The sequence below is a fragment of the Oryzias latipes genome, chromosome 20, assembly GCF_053564925.1.
Source record: "Oryzias latipes strain Hd-rR chromosome 20, Olatipes_Hd-rR_3.1".
NCBI lineage: Eukaryota > Metazoa > Chordata > Actinopteri > Beloniformes > Adrianichthyidae > Oryzias > Oryzias latipes.
The window spans coordinates 4,138,536-4,162,490 of NC_136256.1; the positions used below are offsets into that span (position 1 = coordinate 4,138,536).

Sequence of the window (23,955 nt, forward strand, 5' to 3'; positions counted from 1 at the left end):
GCTCACTCGACTGCAAAAGCAGAAATGAAAGATGTCCTTCAAGAAAGCAGCAGATCTGCAGTAACACCCCCCCCCCCCAGCCACAGCCAGCTGGTGGAGGATGCACCCCCCCACATCATTAACTCCCCCTCCAAGGCTTTACCTTTTAAGAAAGTCTCTGCTCATCTCACAGCAGGTTGTTAGCCTGAAAAATCAAAATTCTTGATGAAGCGCAAGAAATGTTAGACTGAAGGTGGGCTTCTGTGGCAGTTGGGGCTGATGGGTAATAAGCGGTGAAGCAGAAAGGTGAAGTGTTTAGTCAGCACCTCATTCGGAGGACATGAACGCTCTGTTTGTCTCCGCAGAGTGATCTGTGGTCGCTGGGGATCACCGCCATCGAGATGGCAGAGGGAGCGCCGCGTAAGTGTCACCAAATCAGCTTCTCCGCCATCTTTCCCTCCTTTTTACATCGTCTTCCTGTTCTGTTGTTTTATTTCCTCCTGATCCTCAGTTCCACATCCGTTCTTTAACCTCTTGCTGTTAAACTTTCCTCTTTCTTTTGCTGGATCTGTTTGTTTTCGCTCTCTTTCCCTCTTTACCTATCTTTCCAAAACTAGTTGGATTAAGTTCCTATTCCCTCAACTGATGACATATTTATCGTTTTATTTTGATCTCTTATCTAGTTTTTTTCTTCATTCCTTTCTATTTTTTTCATGGAACCTTTTCGGTAAATTTTGTCTCATTTCTTTTCTTCCTTCTCCATTTCTTTCATATTTTCTTTAAAACCTTTTTTAAATTTCCTTTCCTGTTCTTTTAATATTTTTTCTGTGTCTGGCCTCCTCTTCTTCCTCTGCTCACTGCTCTTCTTCCTCCTCAGCTCTGTGTGACATGCATCCTATGAGAGCGCTCTTCCTCATCCCCCGGAATCCAGCCCCCCGACTCAAATCAAAGAAGTGGTGAGTCAAACATCTGGGACCTTCATGAAGCTGCAGTGCCGGTTCAGTGAGGGGAGGGGTCAGGTGTGTCCTCTCGTTGCCCTTCACTCATGCACGTGTGTCTCCAGGTCCAAAAAGTTCCAGTCCTTCATCGAGAGCTGCCTACTGAAGAGCCACAGCCAGCGGCCGAGCACCGAGCAGCTCCTCAAACACCCCTTCATCAGAGACCTTCCCAACGAACGGCAGGTCCGCATCCAGCTGAAGGACCACATCGACCGCACCAAGAAGAGGAGGGGGGAGAGGGGTAAGGCTGGTCCCCGCTGAACCCCCCCCACCGCTGTTAGGTCCATTTGCGTGATCTGGAGCTTGTGTCTCCCCAGATGAGACGGAGTATGAGTACAGTGGGAGTGAGGAAGAGGATGAGGAGAGGGACGTGGGAGAGCCCAGGTGAGTGTACTGCAGGTTCTGTGTGGTTCTGCCGAGGCCAGAGCTAAACAGAACCCGAGTGGGACCAACAGGTGCGAGGGTACCGCTAACTCTTCTCTGATTGGCTGTCCTTCAGCTCCATCATCAACATCCCTGGAGAGTCCACGCTAAGGAGGGACTTCCTGCGCCTCCAGCTGGCCAATAAGGAGCGGTCAGAGATGATCCGGCGCCAGCAGCTGGAGCAGCAGCAGAACGAGGAGCACATGCGCCAACTACTGGCAGAGAGGCAGAAACGCATCGAGGAGCAGAAGGAGCAGCGGCGGCGGCTGGAAGAGGTAACTTTATTTTATGTGGAAAATATTTATCGTGCCAGTTTATTTTAATTCCTACATTTTATTAATTCATGTGTTTGTATTTTATTTTGACTAAAGAATCTTCGGCTGTTGTGTTTTCCTCTTTTACTTTTCGTGATTGCATAAAATGCAGAACTGTTTTCCTCCTCAGCAACAGCGTCGGGAGCGGGATGTCAGAAAGCAGCAAGAACGCGAGCAGAGGAGACGGTACGAGGAGATGGAGCAACTCCGGCGGGAGGAGGAGAGGAGGCACGCAGAACGAGAACAGGTGAGGAATCACCTGACAGACAGCTAACACGGGGGCGGAACTTGAAGCGTTTCATGAAGGATCACAAAAACTTGAATTGAGTAGATATTCTTCTCCATCAGGAGCCATCCAGCCGTACAGTTAAGATCCAGATTCCAGATCTACACGGATCTATAGCTATGTCTGAATTCCCACCCTAACCCCTAACAACTAAAAAACTATATAGTGCAGGACTATGTAGTGCCCTGAACTTTAAAAGCAATTCAGACGTCATTCTCACTCCTTTTTTTTTTTCAAACGGCGGATATGACATCATCGATTTCACGAACTTAAAATATAATTAATATCAGCGTTTTGCGACGATCATTTATGAGTCCACTGTCTTCTGAAGATAAAAATGTTGATGGTTTATTAAAAAAAACACTTTTAAATACATTTTTTTGATTAAAAAAAATGTTCCGACGCAATGCATTGTGGTCTATATTCGCCAAACCGGTGAGCATCGATGCAGACTGTTTTTTCGCAGAGACTTCTGGGAAATTTCTTGGGCACTTGATTTTGGAATTGTTGATTTGGACACCGCTACAAAATGGCAAACGCACCATACAGTGAGTTGTGAAGGGATTCGGACACGACTTATTTGTCTGCAAGTGGATGCATCAGAATGGAGCAGAGCAGGGAGCTTGTGGCTCGCAGTTGTAGCTTCTATGTCACCTCTACAAGCTTTTTCAACTAACATTTTTTTCGTCTGCTCGTGATTCATAACAATTTGAATAAAGAATTAATCAGAAATGCAATTTGAAGCTTAATTTTCCTTTTATATGTACTATATCACAAGAAAGTACTACAAAAACATGTTGAAAACACAATTTTCTAGGAGTGGGTCTTTAAGATAAGGTTTTTTTAACAGAACAAAGTATCTTTTCTGATATTTTGTTCTGATGGTTTCTGAGGGCTCTTCCTCTCAGAGATGCGTCTTGCTGTCTCTCAGCTAAATTCATGCTGATCTTGATCATCCCCCCTCCCCCCCATAACAAGCATGCCTTTCTGTTCTGTTCTTACGGCCCCCTGCTGCTTCTTTCATTTCAGTTTCCCCGTCTGTTTCTGAGGAAATCACTAATCTCACACCTCCTCAGTAAATCTACTTTTGTCTGTCCTCCTCCTCTTTCTCTTCCCTCTCTGTATTTCCTGCTCTGCTGATGTCACTGGTTGCCTGGGCTCTGATTTGCTTCCGCTCCGTCTGGTCGCGTTCTAATTGGCTGCGCCTGACGCTGGCCTGGGTGCTGATTGGTTAGGAGTACATCCGTAGACAGCTGGAAGAGGAGCAGAGGCAGCTGGAGATCCTGCAGCAGCAGCTCCTGCAGGAGCAGGCTTTACTGCTGGTAACGCAACACGGCGACACACAAGTGCAGACAAACAACAACCACAGTCTGATCCAGCTAGTTGTAAGTCTTTTAAGTGTTTGGGGCTATGTGAATGTTTCTGAATCCCAAGCAAGTTATTTTTTAAAGCAGCAGGTGATGTTTGAGTCATCCTCAACAGAGAAAAGCCTCATTCCTCAGGTTCATCAATGCTGCGCTGAGCTGAAATCAAGTAGCTGAATGTTTACTAATTACTTCCTGATTAGTTCTGATTGGTTAGTCTTCTGTCAGATCACAGAGAGGCAAAGTCAGTTGGGTTTGAAACTCTCAGCTGTCCTGAAGAAACCTCCAACGGACTGAAGATGAGCAGAACATCAAGGATGGATGGTTCAATGGTTGAATGGATCAATGGCAGGATGCATGGAGGGATGGAAGTATGAATGATTTGATGGATGGATGGAGGGAGGGATCAATGGATGGATGGAAGGTTGGTTGGATGGATGGATGGATGGATGGATGGATGGAATGATTGATCAATGGATCAATGGTTGGATGGATCAATGGATAGATGAATGGAGGGATTGTGGATGGATGAAAGGATGGATTGAAGGATGGATTGATGGATGGATATACTAATGGATGGATGGATGGATAGATTAATGGATGCTTGGATGGATAGATTAATGGATGGATCAATGGATGGATTGATGGACGGATGGATGGATAGATTAATGGATGGATGGATGGATGGAATGATTGATCAATGGATCAATGGTTGGATGGATCAATGGATATATGAATGGAGGGATTGATGGATGGATGGATGGATCAATGGATGGATTGATGGATGGATAGATTAATGGATGGATGGATAGATTAATGGATGGATGGGTGGATGGATCAATGGATGGATGAAAGGATGGGTGGAAGGATAGATCAATGGATCAATGGATGGATAGATGCATCAATGGATAGACGGATGGATGCCAATGGTTTTGTAACTACACAAGCCAAATGTCCAACATGATGACGTTGAGACTTTTTTCCACTAAATGAGCTCCTTTGAAATGTGAAGCTGCTACAACTCTGAAAAACGTTGTAAACGGTTGCCATGGTGTAACTTCTTTTCATTTTCTTCTGCAAAGCTGTCACATATTGTATGCATTTTTGTAACCCCCCAAGCACCATCTTCAGACTGAACACTGGAACATCTCCGTCCTCTTTAGCCTGGAGGACACGTCCATGATCACAAACAAGAACATCACATCTGGACTCTCTGTCCACTATTAAAGCAGTCTGGGTCCACAGAACACCACAGTTCTTCTGGACCGTGATCAGATATGGCTTCATTTTATCTGCAGATGAGGAGGACTCTGGAATATTCCTGGACAATGTGTTATGTCTCTGATACTTAAAGAAAATGACATGAAGGCATTGATGAAGCTGTTTGGTGTTCTTGTTGATGCACAGAGATTTCTCCAGATTCTGTTAACCTCCTGTTGCTTTTTTCTTTATAGTTGAAAAGATCTACAAAAAAGTTTTACATTGAGGAACTGTCTTGCTCTCTTTCAGAGATTGGAGAACATCTGCTCTAGAAAACCTCCTTAACTAATCACGTCACACACCTGTCCTGATACCGATTAACCTCATTCGTTAATGGATGTTCTCCCAGATGAATTCTTCTAAAAACTTCCAGTTGTTCAGCAGTTTGTTGCCTCTGCTCCAAATATTCAAATCTGCTGCAGCATCACATTTTAGATGAACTCATTTAGCTGACGAAAAACAAACATTTACCAGTGGAAACCTCAATGTAATCTGTGCTCTGTTGTGAGTAGACAACTGCATCTTGTTTTATAAGTTTGGGATTGAGGTTGTGGATCAGATCTCCTCGTTGTTCCTCCTCAGTCTCTCCTCTGGTCTCTGTCCGACAGGAGTACAAGAGGAAGCAGATCGAGGAGCAGCGCCAGGCCGAGCGGCTGCAGAGGCAGCTGCAGCAGGAGCGGGCGTACCTCGTGTCTCTGCAGCAGCAGCAGCAGGAGCCGCCGCGCCCGCCGCAGGACAAGAAGCAGCTGTACCACTACAAAGACCAGGCGCCAAGCAACAACGACAAGCCCACTTGGGCCAAAGAGGTAAACCTACACGTGCCGAGACTCACAGACCTGCCTGCAGGCTTTCTGACGACTGTGAGGAGCCACACTGATGCACAGGCGTCCATCACTACAGCCATTTTAGTATCCTACATTGAGAAAAAAGGTTTGGCTGCTTCAAGTTTTCGTTTCTTTTTAGCTAACTCAGAAGGAAAACTCTACGTGAAGACATTTTCACTTTACGAACATTAACAGCTGCAGCTGGAGCATTTCCATGGTGTTTGTGGATATTTCTGCCCTGCAGGTATCATCAGAGCTGCTCCTGCACAAGCCACAGTAATGAAGCATGAAATGAATGTTTCTCCTTCTACAGATGAATCAACAGAGCAACAATCTGAAATGGGTCTGTCAGCAGACCAGCTTCTTTCAGGCTTCATAAACCCTCAGCCTGCTGCCTCGCTTTGAGACCGACTCATCATGTGATCTTTGAGCAGAAAACTCGGTCTGAATCCAAAGGCTTCAGCAGCTGTTCTGTGTAAAACTTTAAGGCTGAATCTTCTCCCTAAAAACATTTTTTTTAACAGCAAGCTTGGCCCAAAGCTTTTATTTTAGTTCTGTTCTTGCAGAGCCAGAAGAGCAGCTTTCACTTTATGTGGATTTTATAAACACTAATGAATAATTGCAGTTTGCTTAAAAATATACACAACTTTCCATCAACCCCTCTGTCTGTTGGCCCCCTCTAGGCATTCTGGGTAGCCCAATCATAACATACATTCCACAAGCATAAGCATCGTCAGTCTAACCATTGAACGTACACCTGCGTCACAGAATGACCCCTCCCACGTCCTTGTGACACTCAGTCACTTTGATAGAAGACCTAATGATCTGTTGATAAAGACGGGGAAACAAAAACACTGAATGTAACATTTACACAATTAGAATGTATTCAAAGGAATTGATTGACAGACAGTGTTTGGTCTGAGCGATCGTTCTAACTGAAAAAGGTGTTTTCTAAGGTCTGTATTGAGGAGGAATTCAAATTCAAACTCAAAGCTCTTTAGGGAAAAAATGGAAGTTAAGATTAGTAATAACAAAATAAAAGAAAACAAAAGAAACGATGTGACCAGCAGCCACATTGATCTAAAACGAAAGTAATAGTTTTTCCTGAAAATAAAACAATTTTTTATGTTGCATTTTTTATTTAAACATAAAAATAAATGCAGAAAGTTTGTAACAAAATGATAAAACAGCAAATTTTCTTCTTTTTCAAAGAGAAGGCTTTCTCTGAAAAGAATCCCCGCTCCGACTCAACGTCTGCAGCCGACCTTCTCAAAGACAAATTCATCAAATACAGATCATGTTCAGTTCTGCACGTCCTCTTCCAAGCTGATGGCTTTTCTTTTTTTAGTTTTTTAGTTTAGTTTACTCCTCAAAAAGTTCAGAAATCGATACTGTCTATAGATAAAGCTGACTGAGGAAGCTGCTGACGGTGATAAAAGGTTCGGCTCTGGAGGTTCTGCTGGTGTTTTTTTGGTTCTGAGGCTCCATATCTTTTTCAGAAGCAGGTGTTGTTAATGTCTGCAGGTTCATCCTTCGTCCGTTTTTGCTCTGACAGCAGTTCTGGCTTTTCTTCAGCTTCCAGAAATGCCGGCTCAGAGGTTTTTGCTGTGAACAGTTGTTGACGTGTTGTCTTGTAAACACCCGCCCTGCTCTCCAGGTGATGCGTCGAGCTCAGAGCAACTCCCCGCGCATCCCTTCAAAGAAATACCATTCCTTTGAGAAGAAGCGAGACGTCAACCTGGAAAACCTCCTCTTGCTTCCTGGATACAAGCCTTCTCGGCCCCGCCCCCCCTCCTACCCTGCCCACATCAGCCCCGCCAGAGACCAAATGCACGTCCCTGTGATCCGCATCACTTGCATCCCAGAGCCGGTGATGCGGCGGCACAGTCCCAACGGGAGCCTCGACAGAAGCTTGGACTCCAGGGGCCGAAGCCCCGGCCGCCGGGTCAGTCGGAAGATTAATGGAAGCTTTCTGATGCTGCTCGCTGTCCTGGATGCATACTCACCCCCTCCCCTGACGAAACGTGCTCTTCTCTGACCTGCATTTCCAGCTTCATTTCTCCAACTGTGCGATTCATTACCCCCCATAATGATGAGGCCCCCTCCTTCGTCGTTTTCCACCTCTTTCTTTCATGGGGACTTTTCTTCTTGTCTCTTCTTGCACCCGTCGGTGCTTTCAACCTCTTTCCTCCTACAGCTAACACCTGCATGGTCAAATCCAAACAACTCTCCAATAATGACCCCTAGGGTCATTTAGAAAAAAAAAAAGCTTTGACTTTTTTCTTCCTGAATCCACGACTTTTTGTTTTTGTATCAAAAATAGCAGCCCTCCTGAAGTCCTCCTCTACTGCTTTTCTTAAACGTGTGAGCGTACAGACCTTTGTATCTGCTTGAAAGATAATGTCACGCGGGGGAATGTTTTCTTTAAAAGTATAGGACCCATAAACCAAAAACAGGCCAACAAAAAAACAATTGTTTTGCTTGTTTGATGAATCTGTGTTAAAAGGCGCCACCTGCTGGACACAAAGTTTAAGGACGCGACGTGTTTAGATGTTACAGCTTTGTAGTATTTCAAAATCAAATTTCCACACTTGCTTATTGAAACTAAACATGTGTAAACGTTAGTAAATATCAGGTATGAACCGTTTTTTTCTCCAATGTCTGAAAATTCCGTATTCCATCCATCCTGTCTTTGGTCCGCTTGAGTTCAAGATTATAAAAAGTAATTTAATTACAAAAAATACAACAATTTTAATATTTACAGTTATTTTTACCTTGGCCTTTTAAAAAGCAAAAATCCTTTTAAGTAATGTAATGTACTGCTAGCATACAGCGTTTAGCTACCATTAAAAAGAAAAAACACTGCAGGAAGCTGTCCTCTGCCCTCTGCTGGCTCATGTGCATCATCAGTCAACATCAAACCAGCTGCCTTTCAATGCAATTCAGTTCAGAAAAAACAGGAATCACTCCCTAAAATAAGCTCAAATAATGCAACTTTCAATGAAAGTTTTTACGATTTGCTTCCGTCAGTGAGCTTTTTAGGAAGCAGCTCCTGTTGGAGGATATGACCTTTGTCGTCTTTTCTTTCGATCTATCAGAACATTTACAAACGTCTCTACATCAACAAAACTGCTCTTCTGTATTTTGAAGAGAGAGCAGCTAATCTCTTTCAGCCTTCCTTTCAGTGTCTGCTTCACAGGTGTCTGACTCTGTGGGCGTTCATGTCATGCTGAGGATTTTTCAAACTGAAGTGAATAACTGGTTTCCGTTGCATGGTTTGTTCATTTTTCTCAGGAATTCACTTCAGCATCTAACAGTTTTCTTCCTCTTTCAGGCAAACGCTGCCGACTTTTACTGCTGCTTGTGGACTCACACACTTTGTGACATTTGCACCTCTTGCAGCTTAATAACCGAGACATGCACATACACTTTACACCACAGGGCACATGTCCAGGTCTGCCCCCTGGTGGCAGCTGGCGGACAGATGTAGGGCAACTGTAGCTATTCCTGTCAGTCCCTGTGGATGCTGCACATGGAGACACTGAGCAGATAGGTCTGCCCTCCACGCTTCAGGAGAAGACTTGTCCATCACACACACACACACACACACGTGTACTGTCCTGTGCTGTGTGTGGATCACAAACTTATTCTGCCAGAAACAGACGCCCTGCTTCAGTAAAACACCATAGAAGCTTGTTCTACACCAGTTTTGCTGTGTGTTCGCTGTTTATCTTAGGTAAAAAACTGAACCTTAAGTGTGTATAAGAAGCAGCTTCTAGTTTTGCTAGTGGAATAAATTCTAGCCCCCTTTTTTTAAAGTTATCTTTATTTGTGGAGTTCAGCCGCATGTTAAGTTTGCAAAGAAAGTCAGAGTAACTTTAAGAAAAGATTCACTGCAGAAAAACAAACTTTAGTTCATCCAATAGATCTCATTAACAGCTTTTAGTGAAAAGATGTCAAACTGATTAGAAATACGCCCATTTCATACAATAATTCTTCCTTTTAACTTCACAATAGCTTAAAAAATAGCTCAAAGCAACATTACTAGACTTTGCAGTTTTCCTCCTGAGTTGTGAGATTTTTCCTGAAATAGCTGGTTGTGTCCTGGAATGAATAAAACCCAAATGAACAGGCAGAGAGGGGAAGGAGGACCCCTTCACCTCTCCCTGCTGGGGCTCTGAGTGACCGTGGTCTGGTTGTGTGCGTCAGGTGGAGGAGCAGTATGAGATGAACAGACAGACTTCTCCTGCATTGCAGCATAAAGTCTCCAACCGAATCTCGGACCCGTCTCTGCCGCCGCGCTCCGAGTCCTTCAGCAGCGGAGGAATCCAGCAGGCCCGGACTCCACCCATGCACCGCTCTGTGGAGCCGCAGGTGAGGAGCCGTCTGTCACTTCTGGTCAAATTGGAGAATAGTTTTTATTCAGCTTTTGGAAGTGCTACTCAAACCGAAAATCCAGAAAAGTAGAGACTTTTGTTTTAAAAATATATAAATATCAAATAAACTAATGGAACACAAATAGCATAATTTACATGTAGAGTCTGAGCAGTTGCACTTTTTTTCTCAAAATCAGCTCAGACTATTGACTTTGGGTCCAGTCATTGACTGAGTGACCCCTCCCCCTTGGTGTTCCAAACAGGAAGTACCAAAATCCCATAGACTTCTGTAGAGAAATAAACAGCTGTTACTCAGTCATTGTATTGGTCAGAATAATTATTCTTGCTCTGATACCTTTTTTAACATCTTCTTGATAATCCTCTTTTTTACGATAGTTTTTCGGTACTGTTGTTCAGGTTATTCAAGTTATAAAGTGACCAATTAGATGCCTCAGTAAAAATAGGTGGAACCTGCACATCTAACTCCCACATCCAACGTTTGAAACGTTTGACAGATTTCGTGTTGCCCGCTTTCAAGTGGTAGGGGTGTGGCTTTGCAACATGCTCACTTCTGATTAGTGAGAGCGGTTACCATAGAAACATTAACTTCGATCAACTTGGACCAATCGATGATCAGCCACGACGTCTGGCTCCATCGTGGCGATGTCTGTATTGTGAGAAATTGACGACTGAATTGACTTCATTTTGTTGGAGCCAGAAGTGAATCATTGTCAATGGGTGTCATCACACTCACAGTCCATGGTTCCAGCATCAGTCCCATATCAGTCTGAATGTGGCAGCAGATCTCTGTTTCATAGCTGCATAGATGTGATGTCACACTGCCCTGGCTTTACCACAGGGGCATATGGGTAGAAGCCCAGGGGCCCTTAATGTCAAGGGTCCCACCGCAGGCTTTTCATAGCATTTTAGGAGACGCTTAGAGTATTATAGGACCGTCAGTCCTTTTAGCCACAGCTTAAGTCAGCTGCATCAGCTGCATCTATACTGTATTGTATCTTTGTTATTTTTCTTGATATTTCATTTGTTTGCAATATTGCTACAGTTGGGTCGGAAGTAGTGTTATTTACTTTTGTCGAAATGATTACAAAGAGCAAAATAAAAATGAATGCTGTGTTGTTGCTGGGGTTCTAATCCTGCCTTGCTGTGACAGCAGTAACCAAGAGCTGCAGAGCCGTGGTAAAAACGGTCAGAAAAAGAGCTGGAAGCATGAGGACGCCGCAGCATAGCGCTCAGCGCCGTCTTTAGTGGGTGGGGGACAGGAGCGCTCAGGACTTCCTTCCATCATTTTGTCAGCATGAGTGGTGTGAACGCACCTCTTTCTCACCTCATTCTTCCACCTTCCTCACTCCCCCTGCATCAGATCCTCTTCACTTTAAACCTCCTGATCCTGCTCTTCCTCCTCAACTCTGCTTGTTTCCTGCCTGTGTGTGTTTGTGTGTGTGCGCGCGCATGTGTGTGTTCAGATGGCCCACCTGGTGCAGGTGAGGAGTCACGGCCTCTCAGGCTCCCAGTCCCTGTACGACCCCCACGGTGTGTCCTCCTCCTCGGCATCGCCTTCACCCTCCCGGCCTCCGATGCCTCGGCAGAACTCCGACCCCACCTCCGACACCCCTCCTCCCCCGCCCATGTCCCGCCTGGCGCCCCCCCTCGACAAACTGGACCGCAGCTCGTGGCTGCGGCAGGATGACGACATGCCTCCCAAGGTTTCTGCACAGCTGGCTGTCCAGTCCGAGTCTGCTGTCATTGGTGTCGTTCACAAATGAACTTTTGATTGTTCTTTTTGTTGCTGTGAATCTATTTCTGTATTTCCTGTGTCTGTGAATGTGGGGAAAATGACGCTTTTAGTTCTTTGCACCTCCCAGTCACACAAACCCAGGGCGACTCCAAACATGTAAAGAAATCAAGCGTGTAGTTGAACACACATGTGACAGTGGAAAAGCTTTTTCTTGTTTCACAATATGCAGATGATGCAGTCATGATCATAGTTGCTCCAAAGCATAAGTCGCAGCAGCAAAAAAATGCACAACAAAGAAGGAAAAATCATAAAAGTCGCACTTTTGGGAGAAAAGTGTGACACTTTTGAACAACTCCTCCAAATCTGATGTAATGCTGTGTTCACCAAACACGATTTTCAAAGTAAAAAAGCATACCATAGATAAGTCACACCTGAGTATAAGTCGCAGCCACAACCAAGCTATGGAAAAAATCGCGACTTAAACTCAGAAAAATATGGTATTCCAAACTAATATCAGATAAAACTTTACAGGATTAGCATGAATTTAATCTATACGATGGTAAATAAACAGCTTTGATGGTGATGACGGGTCCATCTCCAGAACAAAAAAGGGGTTCATGATACCCGTGACTCAAGATTCTGAGTGAATAGTTCATTAGAAGTCACTGTAGTATGTATTTATTCAGAAAACCGTAGAAAATTTAAAGAACAGATTTTTTGTGACATTATTCATGTGAATCCTGTTCAGATTATAACTTTCAAATACTGTTTTTCTAGGTTCCTCAGAGGACAACCTCCATTTCTCCTGCTTTGGTCAGGAAGAACTCTCCTGGAAACGGTCCTGGACTTGGACCTCGGGCCGGAGCTCACCTCATACGGGCCAGGTACCGACCCAGAGAGCAGCACGACTCCCGGCCTTTCTGAGATTTGGTCATTTCCCTCATGAATGTATCTCACCTTTGTCCTTTGCAGCAACCCTGATCTGCGGAGGACAGACATCTCCATAGATTCAGCCCTGAAGAGGGCAAGCAGCGGCAGCTCGTCCAGCTCCAGCACCCCCAGCTCTCAGGGAGGCTCCAACGAGAGAGGTGAACCACAGAGGGAGCTACCTCCTCATGCTACGTTCGCGCTGGGCATGTGTACACTGAACGCAGGTTCTTGAACGCGCTTTCAACATACCGTGTTCACACTGGAACGTTGCTGCCCGATTCTAAGAGCTGGAAGAGGTGTGAAGTCTCTGCTTGGTGCCAATCTGGTGAATTTTGATCCAGGTTTTTTCTTTCACAGCTCTACTCAGCTACATAAAAGACTTGGTCTCATAGAATTTCAGCCGGACACAAACCGCAATTATTCTTTTATCCGCCATCATCAATTTACAAACGGTTTGCACTTCCGTGAATTAAAAAAAAACACTACCCAAATGTCACTACCACATCCAAGTCCCTTATTGGTTAAAGTTCAGCCAGTTTAACTTGTGTTCAATAGTCACACGTTTGGCCTGAAAGCCGACTTAGGAAGTGACGTGTGAATGCAGAAGCCCAAAACGTGCACCTGTGTGTGTTTACATCGACTTTTCATTGGAAGTGGTCACCTGAAGGTGCACTGCCGAGGAGGGTGTGAACATCGCTTCATACCGACACAACTGAACTGTCCCAGAGTGAAGGCCGATCACTGTCCTCACTTTTGCAAAACAAAGGTTTATATTTCTGTTCTATGATTTAAAAAGGACCCTCTGATATATTTTACTGTCCAGTTTCCAGAAATATCCATTGTGTCACACTGGTCCTGTAAATGATGGATGGTCTGTGTTTCAGTCACAGGACTAATGATCCATCCACCAGTCATCATTGCTGGATTTGACTTTAGCTGTCCCTCCATCTACCGTAGTCCTCCTCAGTGTTCTTTTTTCTGAGCTTCTATAAAGCTTTTCACATGTTGCAGGGGGTTCTGCAAAATATGGCTTTGCAGAACATGTACAAGTCTTTGCTCTTTGATGGAGTTACAGTAGAGTTTAGAGTGCTTTTCTGGAATGTTCTTTCACCGCACAAACACACTCAACCTGCGCCACACCAACACTCTGGATGGACCTGTCTCCACTGAAACATTTGCTTCTTTCAAGTTGGCTGCAAATCCTGAGGTGAAGTGTGGATGCTTGCAGCATCAAAGACACTAAAGAACCAGCTCCAAATAAAAAAATCTCTTCTATTTCCTCTCCACCCACACCTGTTACTGCTGAAGACATTGAAGCTTCGAGCAGGCAGCCTCAATTTCTCTCCTCCAGAGGGAGGTACTGCCATAGCTTCCAACATCACAACCATCCCCTCCTTTTCCTGCCTCACAAAAGAATCTGGACTCCTCTCTCATCACTCCCTCACATCTCCACTTCACCCCATTTTCTCTCCTACAAGCGCTGGCACCCACACTAACACTGTCCCAACTGGCACCTTCCCAACCACTTCCAAAGAGCTGTTAACTAGACCATTGTTGAAGAAACCCACTTTAGGCGCATCGCTTGTGGAAAAGTACCGCTCAGTCTCTCTTGCTCCATTTTTAGCAAATAAACCAAACAAAATGTTGGAGCTGCAGGACAGTCCCGTCTTTGTCCTGCCTGATCTTTCCACATATTCTGCTCTGCTGCTTTTGTGGCTGGAGGTCTCAACTTCAAACAATGGCATGATGGAAATAATGAGGAATTTCTCTGGCAAAAAAAAAGGATTTCAGCCATCCACTGCAACAGCATCACACACTGTAGAGACAGAGTTTCCTGAACCTTCACCAGCATCTTCTTCCAGTCGGCTTTGGCTCTATTAGGTGTTTATGGCCTCTGGAGACACGAATGCTGACATGTGCAAAGTGTTAAAGAACATCCCCTCAGACAGAGTCTTCTGTTTGCAGCTGTTTGTTTGATTCCTCCCTCCCTTTGTGGCGTTGGGCTGTATTCGCTGATGATTTCTGTCACTGATCCTCCCACACCTGCAGTCAGTGTTGTCGTTATGATCACACTGGCACACAACATCAGGGATCCTAATGTGAAAGCAGGTAGTGCTGGCTCTTGGATTTGGCAGAAAACGTGAACACACACACACACATGTGTGCGCACAAATGCCCACTGACACAACAAAGGCGCACTCACACATATGCAGACATGCACACTAGCGCACACAGCTGTCATAAGATGAAAATTGAAATCGGGTCCCTGGGACCCAAACACCATGCAGAGTGAAAAAGTTCCTGTTTCCTGGAGAACTGCACTGTAAAATAGTTGCTGTAGATTTTACAGTAAATACTGGCTGCTGGATGCCAGTAATTATTGTAAAGCATTTTACAACTTTATAAAATGAAAGAATATCTGTGTACTGGATTTCATTTTACAGTAGTAAAGCTGTAAAATGAAATAGAGAACACTGATATTTGACTGCATTTCATTTTACAGCTTTACTAACATAAAATAAAAAAACAGTAGTTACTGGCATCCAGCTGCCAGTAGTTATTGTAAATGTTTCCACAGTAATTATACTCTGATTCCTTTGACGATAATATTACCATATTTTCATTTCCAGTTTATTTACAGTACATTAAATATGGTAAATAAAAAGTTACCGTGGTTCTCTTATGACAACTTCTTTAGCTGTTTTTAGGCCATTTTCACCTTTTTACTCCGTTCATCAGTGTCACTCTTGCAGCTGTTTTTAGCCAATTCCACATTCACATTGAATGAACTCTTAGATCAATGCAACACCAGACAATCCTTTATTTTTTAACTGGAATTAAACCAAAGACGCACAGAGAGAATATACAAAGTCAACACACAGCGGTTCCCACTGTGACTTGAACCGAGGACCTCTAGCAGAGATAGTGAGGTGATAGTGCTAACCACTGCACCACCACGTCAATACAGTTTTAAAGGACCTATAATAAAATGGTAAACTAGCCGAGACCCTAAAAACAAAAGCTTTACAATAACTGTTGAAAGTGTTGATAGATTCAATCAGACGTTCCTTTTTTCACATGACAGCATTAGTCATGCATTAAATCCATATCTATTTATATTTAAGTTAGCTGTTTCATTTACGACAATCATCCAATGTTTGTCAAAGATTAAAAAACTTGTGGACAATGATTCCAAGTTGTTTGTGATTGGCTGTATTTTCGTGGGCCTTTTTCTTACTTTACTAATTTCATTCATTTTCATTTATTTATTTGTTCCTTTCATGAAAATGATCTATGCCCAAATGTTTACATGTTGGTTTTACCTATTAAACATTTTCATGATTGGAAGGGAGCAGAATTGAAGAATACAATTCTTATAACTGATTCACAGTTACTGGGAAATTACAGTAATGATGAGGATAATTCCCAAAATCCATTGCTTTTTACAATAAGTTGCCACAATTCATAAATGTTTACCGTAAAATACATTAAAGCTTTCGTACAGTATTATACTGCTGACATTGCAGTAAAATACTGCCCGGTTTGCCGGGTCACCTGCTTCCCCCTCCAACAGTCTGAATGAGGATGGAAAAGTGTTTCTTTGAGTTTTGATCTTACGTAGAGTTCACCTTACAGCTCTTACTTTCTGTTCTAGCAACTCTTTCTCAATTCAGTTCAATTCCGTTGTATTTGTATAGCCCGATGTTACAATGTTTTCTCTATTTTAACATGTTCTTAGAGTGTTGTGTCCGTAAAGACGTCTCCTCTCACAGCTGCCTCTCTGTCTGTTTGCTGTTCAGGTAATGCAGCGTCTAACTCTGAAAGTTTGGCTCTTTCTTCCCACGATGCCAAAGACGACAGCAGAGAGATGACGCGGCCCAGCAGGCCTGCAGTGAGCGCGCACACACACACACACACACACACACACACATCCATCCGTCTGTGTGCGTCAGTCCCACAAACTCCTCTAGAGCACACGTTAAGTAACTGTCTGTCTGTGGGATAACCATGGAGCTGTTCGTTCTCACTCTGCCTGTCTCTCCTCTCATCCTGTCCTCCATCCGTCCTTCAGAGCTATAAGAGAGCTGTAGATGAGGTCAGTGGCATTCTCCTCTTTCACCCCTACTCCTCTTTTTTCTGTTGTGCAAACTTTGCTGGTTTCTCCCCAAAAGTTTCACACAAATGCCTGTAAAACGTTGACAAATGTCACCCTGGTATGAATTCTTTCTGTTGTTCTGAATCTGCAACAAAGTAGTGACACTAAAGAGCTGTTCGTGTCTAAAACTTCCAGAAAACTCTGATTTTTGTAAATTGTTCCTTAAAGACGATTAGATGACCCAAAGGGCAGCTCTGGATCATGTTTGCAAAAAATACCTTAAATACCCTAAAACTTTTCACTGTCTTCACTAACTTCCACTTCTCCCAACATTTTATCGTAAGTTACCTTTCAGGTTTAGGACATGTTTTACATGTGAGATTATTTCCTGCTAAAATTAATCAAAGAAGTTCCCTGGCATTTTTAATGTGTTTCAGTAATATGTGCACATTTAAATTAGTTTTTGTTTATTTTGCTCTCTGGTCTAGATTGCATTTCTTCATTGCTCTCAGACCATTTTCCTCTTCACAGTCAGGAAAAAATACAATTTCATCCTAAAATCATTGTTGCTTTCTCCAAAGAAATCACAGAAGAAAACATTTTGAGATTTTTGTACTTTGTAAATGTGTAGTTGCTTTAGAAAAGTATGTGAGCCTTTTGTTCGACAATATGGAAAACATTTCTCTAGTTCAGAAATTCCTGATTTTCTGGCACAGTTAATTTTGCTCTTTTAAGTTAGTCCGTTAATTACCCAAACTGTTGCAACAATAGCATTGATTTAGACTAAATCTAAAACTTGTCAAATTTATTTGTGTTAACTTTATTTTGAAATATCAAGTGTATTTCTGAAGCTCTCCTCTCTTAAAGACCCACTCACAGGAAAACTGTGTTTTTGGTGTTTTGATATGTTCTTGTTTCTGACAATACAGAACAGTTGTAAGTAAAAATTTGCATTTCTGAGTATTTATTTATTTAATTCATTGTGAATTAGGAGCAGATGACAAAATGCCGTTGGAAAAAGGTTGGAGTTTTGGTGTAGAAGCAACAATCGGCGGGCCACAGTCTGCCTGCTCCGCTCCATTCTGATCATCCTGTCAGACAGATAGATCCAAGAACGTCTTTGTTTTCCTGGTCTGAGCTGGAATCTGGATCAGAACTGTACGGCCGGATAGCTCCGATATTGCTTGCCGTTTTTGTTACACCGCTAACGTTTGGATGGATGATGGGAAGGGGGCGGGCTTATACCTCGCCAACAGTCCCGCCCACAACTCAGAGTGGAATATTTTAATGAACTCCTGCTGCTCCGCAGAAACTATGGCCTAGAAAACGGCCCAAGCTTTTTGTATTTGGCTAAAAACGGCATAATCACAATTAAAAGATCTCTGAGAAGACTATGAAAATAGATCAAAGGATGATGGGAGTGGTTCTTTACGTTTTAAAGTGTTGCACGAGCGGGCTAGATTTCTGCTGATGGTGATTAATGAAGTATTCTCTACTCTACTAAAGTTTCTCTGCTTGATGAAGTAATATTTTCCAAATACACAAAGTCTTTGCTTTTTCTGGAAGTAAATTATAGCCGACATGATTTGAGCAGAATGTTTTTCAAAACATGTTTTGTTTTTTTCATCAGCACAAGCATGACTTTTCGTTGTTGTTCCCTCATCTTTCTGGTTGAAGTGATGCCGCTGTTTTTTTTTTTTAATTCATCAGGCAGGAAGTTGATCAGATTGGCTGATAATTTCCTGCGGGAATCTTCATGTCACTTCCTGTTCAAGCACTTCCTGTTTCCTCTTGAGGCACATCTGCTTTCATTTCCACATTCACTCTCTCTCTCTCTTTCTTCCTCGCTTCATTTTACCGTCACTCTCTCTCCCATCAGGAGGAGTTGGTAAGAAAACACAGACTCTCCCCACATTACCCCCCCTGTCGCACACATGCTCCTGCATACAGCTGTCCCTGCTGTGATCTCCAACGTGGGTATTTTAATGCTGCTTCTGTTTCCTGCTGTGATGGTCCCTTCAGTCCCACACTGCTGCAGAGCGTCCTCACGTTGGTTCTGGCGTCCACAGCTCCTCTGCTGGATGATCTGTCTCAGCTCCTCAGCTCCCGGACGTCAGACCGGACCAGCTTCCTGAAGCTGAACCTGCAGTTTAATCTAGGGAGGGAAACGAGTACAACTGGAGTAGGCCGCAGCCCATCATCCGCCATCCACTACTAACTCGAACCGTTGTCCACTGACAGCAGCAAGGAGATTTAGCTACCCCTGTGGACTGGACCCCCCCCCATCAAAGCAAGGTGTCACTGATATTCACAGGTCATTCGCAGAGACAGAAGTGGAAAAAAACATCAGTCGAGCATACAGATAAAACACCAGAGAAGTCTCTGTGTCAATCTGAAGTCCTTGTACCCCACGTGAGGGTTTAAGGACCTGATGCAGGGCCTGGACCTGAGGCCTTAAGGTTCTGCCGGCTCTGGTTCTTGGAGCTGCAGAGCGGGCTGTGCTCCTCTGGACAGGGAGCTGAACTGAAGGATCATTGTCCATCTTCTTCCCTGGTGTTATCCAACGATGGTCTTCATCCTGTCCTCCTCAGAGAGGAGCAGGTCCTTCTCTCCTTTGGTTTGATTTGAACCAAGAGTCCAAACCCAGCAGCTGTGGGCAGCTCCAAATGAAGTCCTTGTGATTCCTTTTCTCTGTCTGAACTACTAAGTCTAAGAACTGGTGCAGTAAAACCACTGGAGACTCACGTTAGAACTTGAACATTCAAAACTGGCTCCCTCAAAGTGAAGAGGACCTCTGTGACTGATCAGATTGCATCTGAGGTTTCTTGCAGAGTAACCGTTAGAACCGGGAAAGCAGAAGCGAGATTCTGCAGCAGTGTGGTGACAGGACACCCCATCCGAGCGTTTCTGTCCTTTTCTCTGTGGCTGCTGATGCACCCAGGCTGCCTGAAGTCTGTTAAACCTGAAACCCTGAGGCATGCTTTGGTTCACGCTCCTCCTGCTCGATACCCCCCCCCCCCAATGAAATGAAGTGATCTGGCTGACACTGAATGAAACACACAAACCTCCTGCATGGTCTGTTTGATTGTTTGTTTTTTGAAAAATAAACCAGTCAGCCACAGTTTTGTTTCTGGCTTCGATTCAATTCAGTTTTATTGATATACCCCAATATTACAACACAGTTGTCTCAGCGGACTTCAATAAATGACAATGTAGATGTGCTCATGCGTCTGACCTGCAGTCTGGTCCAACGCCATATGCAGATTTGATGGGAGGATAAATCCAAAACATTTATTTGAGAGAAGCAAACACATTAAATTCTCCCGTTTTTCCCCAAAAATGTGAAAACCGAGCAGAAATGGAAACAAATCTCGGTGTGATGGCTACATTCTCGTCCTCCAGGATCTCACAGCTCTGGCTAAAGAGCTAAGAGAGCTGCGGCAGGGGGAGGAGACCAACCGCCCGCCCGCCAAGGTGACAGACTACTCCTCGTCCAGTGAAGAGTCTCACAGCAGCGAGGATGAGGAGGGAGAGGGCGGAGCTAACGATGGGACCGTGGCCGTCAGTGACATACCGCGCATTATGTGAGAAGCTTCATTTCTGCTTCCTGTTAACCTTCAACCAAAGGTTTGGTTGTTTTGATGTTTAAGTCATTTGACTGCAATTGAGGACTGGAGTGAGTGAGGGTGACGTCCTCCATAAAAAATGGTTTTATTCAGGGCTCCAACCAAATGAATTAATTCAGTCGCAATTTTTCAACGATATTGACGCCGCCATGTTGGAGCCAGACAACATCAGTATGCAGTGATTGGTCGGTGTCGTTTTTAGTCATAGTTTCCATGGCAACCACTCTCACCAATAAGGATTGATCTTAGCCCACACCCCTACTACTTGAAAGCTTTCACAAAATCCGTCAATCAAATGTTTGCAGCATTCAATGTGAGACCAAATATTTTTATTAAGGCATCTGATTGTTCAGTTTATAACTTGAATAAACTACTGAAAATTTATTTAAAGTAAAGAGGATTATCAAAACATGTAAAAAAAAAAAATCAAAGCAAGAATGGTTATTCTGACCAATAGAATGACTGAGTAACAGCTGTTTATTTCTGTATAGAAGTTTACGGCATTTTGGCTTCTCGGAGCCAGCAGGTACTTCCTGTTTGGAACACCAAGGGGGAGGGGTCACTCAGTCCAGTTCTCTAATACAGTCAATGGTACAGAAATTGGATGTTTCTGCTTTTATGCCTTTGAGGCATGTTTTTTTAAAGAAACAAAGGAAATTATCTAAAAAAAACTGAAGCACGATTTAGAAAAACAAGAACCAACCCAGACTGGACAAACATACATAGAAATTATGGTAGATGACAATAAGATGGCAAAACAGGTGATCGGGTGACTGAAAAGATAAAAACATGGAGGGAACTATATTTTATAGGAAGAGAGACGACAAACCCAATCACTAACTTACATTAGGAACTAAAACTGGATGTGATCAAGAATACGATGTGACACCGCACGACAGCATCACCCGTACGTCAATACTCCTAATGCTTCACGATACGTTTACCACAATGGTATGTTCCATTTTCATCCTTTGAGATGGTTTGTTCAAACCTCCAACAGCAAAACACCTGCCCTTCCTTTAAGATGCAGCCACTCCTCTCTACCACCCTCCACAGTCCCGAGCAACCCCAAAACCCAGCGGTACCTGTACAGGTCAACCACACGGGTGGGTGTGACCAAGGCAAAAAAAACAGCAGCCCAAAAAATGGGTTTAGGAAGTTCTTTTAAAAATGGATTTTTTCTGATTATTGACAAATATTTAGATAGTTGAGCATGCACACGGATAGAAAAAAGAATCATTAAAATCCTCTTTAAAATATAAAAATCAGCCATTAAGGAAAACTATGACTGGTGTGTCGCTGTCAGAGCAAAGTCCAGAGCTGACCTACTTCAGAGAGTTTCTCAGGTAAGGAACAAAGACGAAAATTGTTTTTTTTTTCTGTCTTTCAGGCCTCCTGCGAGTCAGAGCACAAATGAATCCTTCGGTGTCACGGAAGGTCAGAACGACAGCCATGGAGACTCGTATGGAGACAGATCCCAGGATGGCACCCAGATGATGCGAGAGGTGACGGACAGCTTTATTTCCTGATCCTCATCTGCAGTTTTCATCTGGGCTATGTGAAGGAAGAACAAACCTGTGTGGTTTAATGATGATGATGCCTTTTTTAGCCAAAATCAAAAGACCTGTGTCGTTTTCTAGGACATAGTTTCTGCAGAGCGGCAGGAGTTCATCAGAAATGTTTTAATCTTTAACCTGGCAGACATAACTTCAACTTCGCTATCTCTACATTAGATCTATTTACAGTTTTTTTCTAAATTATCTAACTAAGGATTATTGCATATTTGTGTGAACTCGTGGAAAAGAGAGAAAAGAAAAGAAAAACGCCCCGACCAGCAGAATTCTGTCAATCAAAGCATCACTGCACAGAGGCCCGCCCCTTTCTCTCCTTTTTCAGAGGCATAGAGGGCGGAGGCGGAGCTCTACCGCCAGCAATGGTTTCCCTGGCAACGCTAATCTATTCCTCTGCAACACCAGTCTTCCAGATTTGGTGCAGCAAAGCGCCTCTCCTCTGGTGTCTCCTGGCGAGGCTTCAGGGTCCCAAGTAGGTGCAGCAGATTCTGGCCCTAGAAAAGGTTCCTCCGCCTGACCCTGAAAGACCGTTACCCTGCTCGACCTGCTCGCCCTGTTCACCTGCTGATCAATCAGCAGTCTCAAAGCTTTGAACCCTGCACCCGTCCCTGAACCCATGACCCAGCTGGAAAACTCAAACCAACCCTTGCGTGTCTTTGCCCACTAACACAGCGGCCGTGTGTCGGTGCGTGACGTGTGTGTTTGTGATTTGCAGTTTGGGATGAGGAGCGGCGGAGGCTCTAAAGCTTCCTTCTCGGCGTTTGTTGATCCGAGGGTGTACGGCACTTCTCCAACCGAGGACGATGAGAAAAGCTCTGCTGCAGGTACACTTCCTGAAACACTGCCCCCCCTACCCCCCCACCTTAAGGCCCACAATGCTGGTCATTCTCAGTCTTCTCAGCCTCTGTGTGTATCGTCTAAATGTGAACATGATCTGGATAAACTGTCCTGCACTTCCTCAACAAGAGGTGTTTGAAAAGTCAGTTTAAGTCAGTGATTCCCAAACCTTTTCTCTTGTTCCCCCCTTTGGAGGATATGGAGACCTGTTGTCTGGGAAATATTTGAGAAAGAAACACAAACTGTACAAACTGAGTGATCCTTTATACGAAGTATAAATAATAATAATAAAGGATCTGTCACTTTGTATGTTGTCAAACTGTGGGGTACGCCTCCCTGGGGGTGTGGGGTGGGGTACGCTCTCTGACCCTGGTCGGAAGACGCAGGGGAGATCTTCTCCAGGGCCGAAGGCTGATCTTCACTTCCCCCTTTGGACCCTCAGAGCCGTGTTTTGCCCGGTGCATGGAGGTTTGGGCTATAACACGTGTCTACTCTTTGTCTGCTGTCCTGCATTTAGCATCTATTACATATTTAAGAATAAAAAATGAAAACTGCGTCCTTTCCATGCGGCTCAGTTCAGGTTCTGCCAGCCAGCCCGTTCAGCGCTGCCTGATTTTAGTTATCTATCCACGAAACAGTGAAGGTCTCCTCCACCCAAAGCCCAGCATCAGAGCCTGTGTCAAGGCCACTAAATGAGCTGGGAATGTGGGAGGAGCCAGCAGCGACCTCGCTGGTGCTCTGCCATGAGAGAGAAAATAATACAAATTTAGTCATGTGTAACGTTAATTTAAGAAAAGTATTGCATCAAGAATTAGAACAGTAAACGCATACATACATCTGCAGTGACTGTCTAAATAAAATAGGAGGAAAAATGATTTTAAATATTTAAAACTAATGCAACTTCTATTTAATACATTTTATTATAGTATTTTCACTCTTTTTTATTTAAAAATGGGAAAAAAGGGAAATTAAATAACATTTTCTGGATCTATTTATATTTAATAAACTTAAGATTTTATTTTAGCTATTACAAAATGAGGATTTGTGTAGCTCTGCCCTTAACAAATGGGTTTTAAAGGTCATGTGTGTTTCCCTGCAGCCCTGTTTGCTGACGAGCTGCTGAAGCAGGAGCAGGAGCAGGCCCGGCTCAACGAGGCCCGCAAGATTTCTGTGGTGAACGTCAACCCCACCAACATCCGGCCGCACAGCGACACGCCGGAGATCCGAAAGTACAAGAAACGCTTCAACTCGGAGATCCTCTGCGCCGCTCTCTGGGGTGAGACGACGCCCGCCGCACCGCGGGTCTGCGCTCACG

At 43.9% G+C, this 23,955-nt stretch overlaps 1 protein-coding gene across 28 annotated transcripts in view; it reads left to right on the forward strand.

Moving 5' to 3' along the window:
• tnikb (TRAF2 and NCK interacting kinase b) overlaps window positions 1-23,955 on the forward strand; it is a 72,629-nt gene that overhangs the window by 39,021 nt on the left and 9,653 nt on the right. The window contains exons 8-27 of one of the 28 annotated variants that reach the window (XM_023949995.2): window positions 345-399; window positions 857-935; window positions 1,043-1,218; window positions 1,295-1,361; window positions 1,477-1,675; window positions 1,845-1,961; window positions 3,236-3,385; window positions 5,233-5,430; window positions 7,106-7,393; window positions 9,658-9,822; window positions 11,309-11,548; window positions 12,358-12,464; window positions 12,553-12,668; window positions 16,311-16,402; window positions 16,583-16,606; window positions 20,009-20,190; window positions 21,623-21,737; window positions 22,129-22,275; window positions 22,519-22,627; window positions 23,740-23,916. In XM_023949995.2, coding sequence (XP_023805763.1) covers window positions 345-399; window positions 857-935; window positions 1,043-1,218; window positions 1,295-1,361; window positions 1,477-1,675; window positions 1,845-1,961; window positions 3,236-3,385; window positions 5,233-5,430; window positions 7,106-7,393; window positions 9,658-9,822; window positions 11,309-11,548; window positions 12,358-12,464; window positions 12,553-12,668; window positions 16,311-16,402; window positions 16,583-16,606; window positions 20,009-20,190; window positions 21,623-21,737; window positions 22,129-22,275; window positions 22,519-22,627; window positions 23,740-23,916 — 2,803 coding nt within the window. The remainder of the gene's footprint in view (window positions 1-344; window positions 400-856; window positions 936-1,042; window positions 1,219-1,294; window positions 1,362-1,476; window positions 1,676-1,844; window positions 1,962-3,235; window positions 3,386-5,232; window positions 5,431-7,105; window positions 7,394-9,657; window positions 9,823-11,308; window positions 11,549-12,357; window positions 12,465-12,552; window positions 12,669-16,310; window positions 16,403-16,582; window positions 16,607-20,008; window positions 20,191-21,622; window positions 21,738-22,128; window positions 22,276-22,518; window positions 22,628-23,739; window positions 23,917-23,955) is intronic. The other 27 variants (XM_078938861.1, XM_078938862.1, XM_078938871.1 and 24 more) reach the window with 27 other exon arrangements.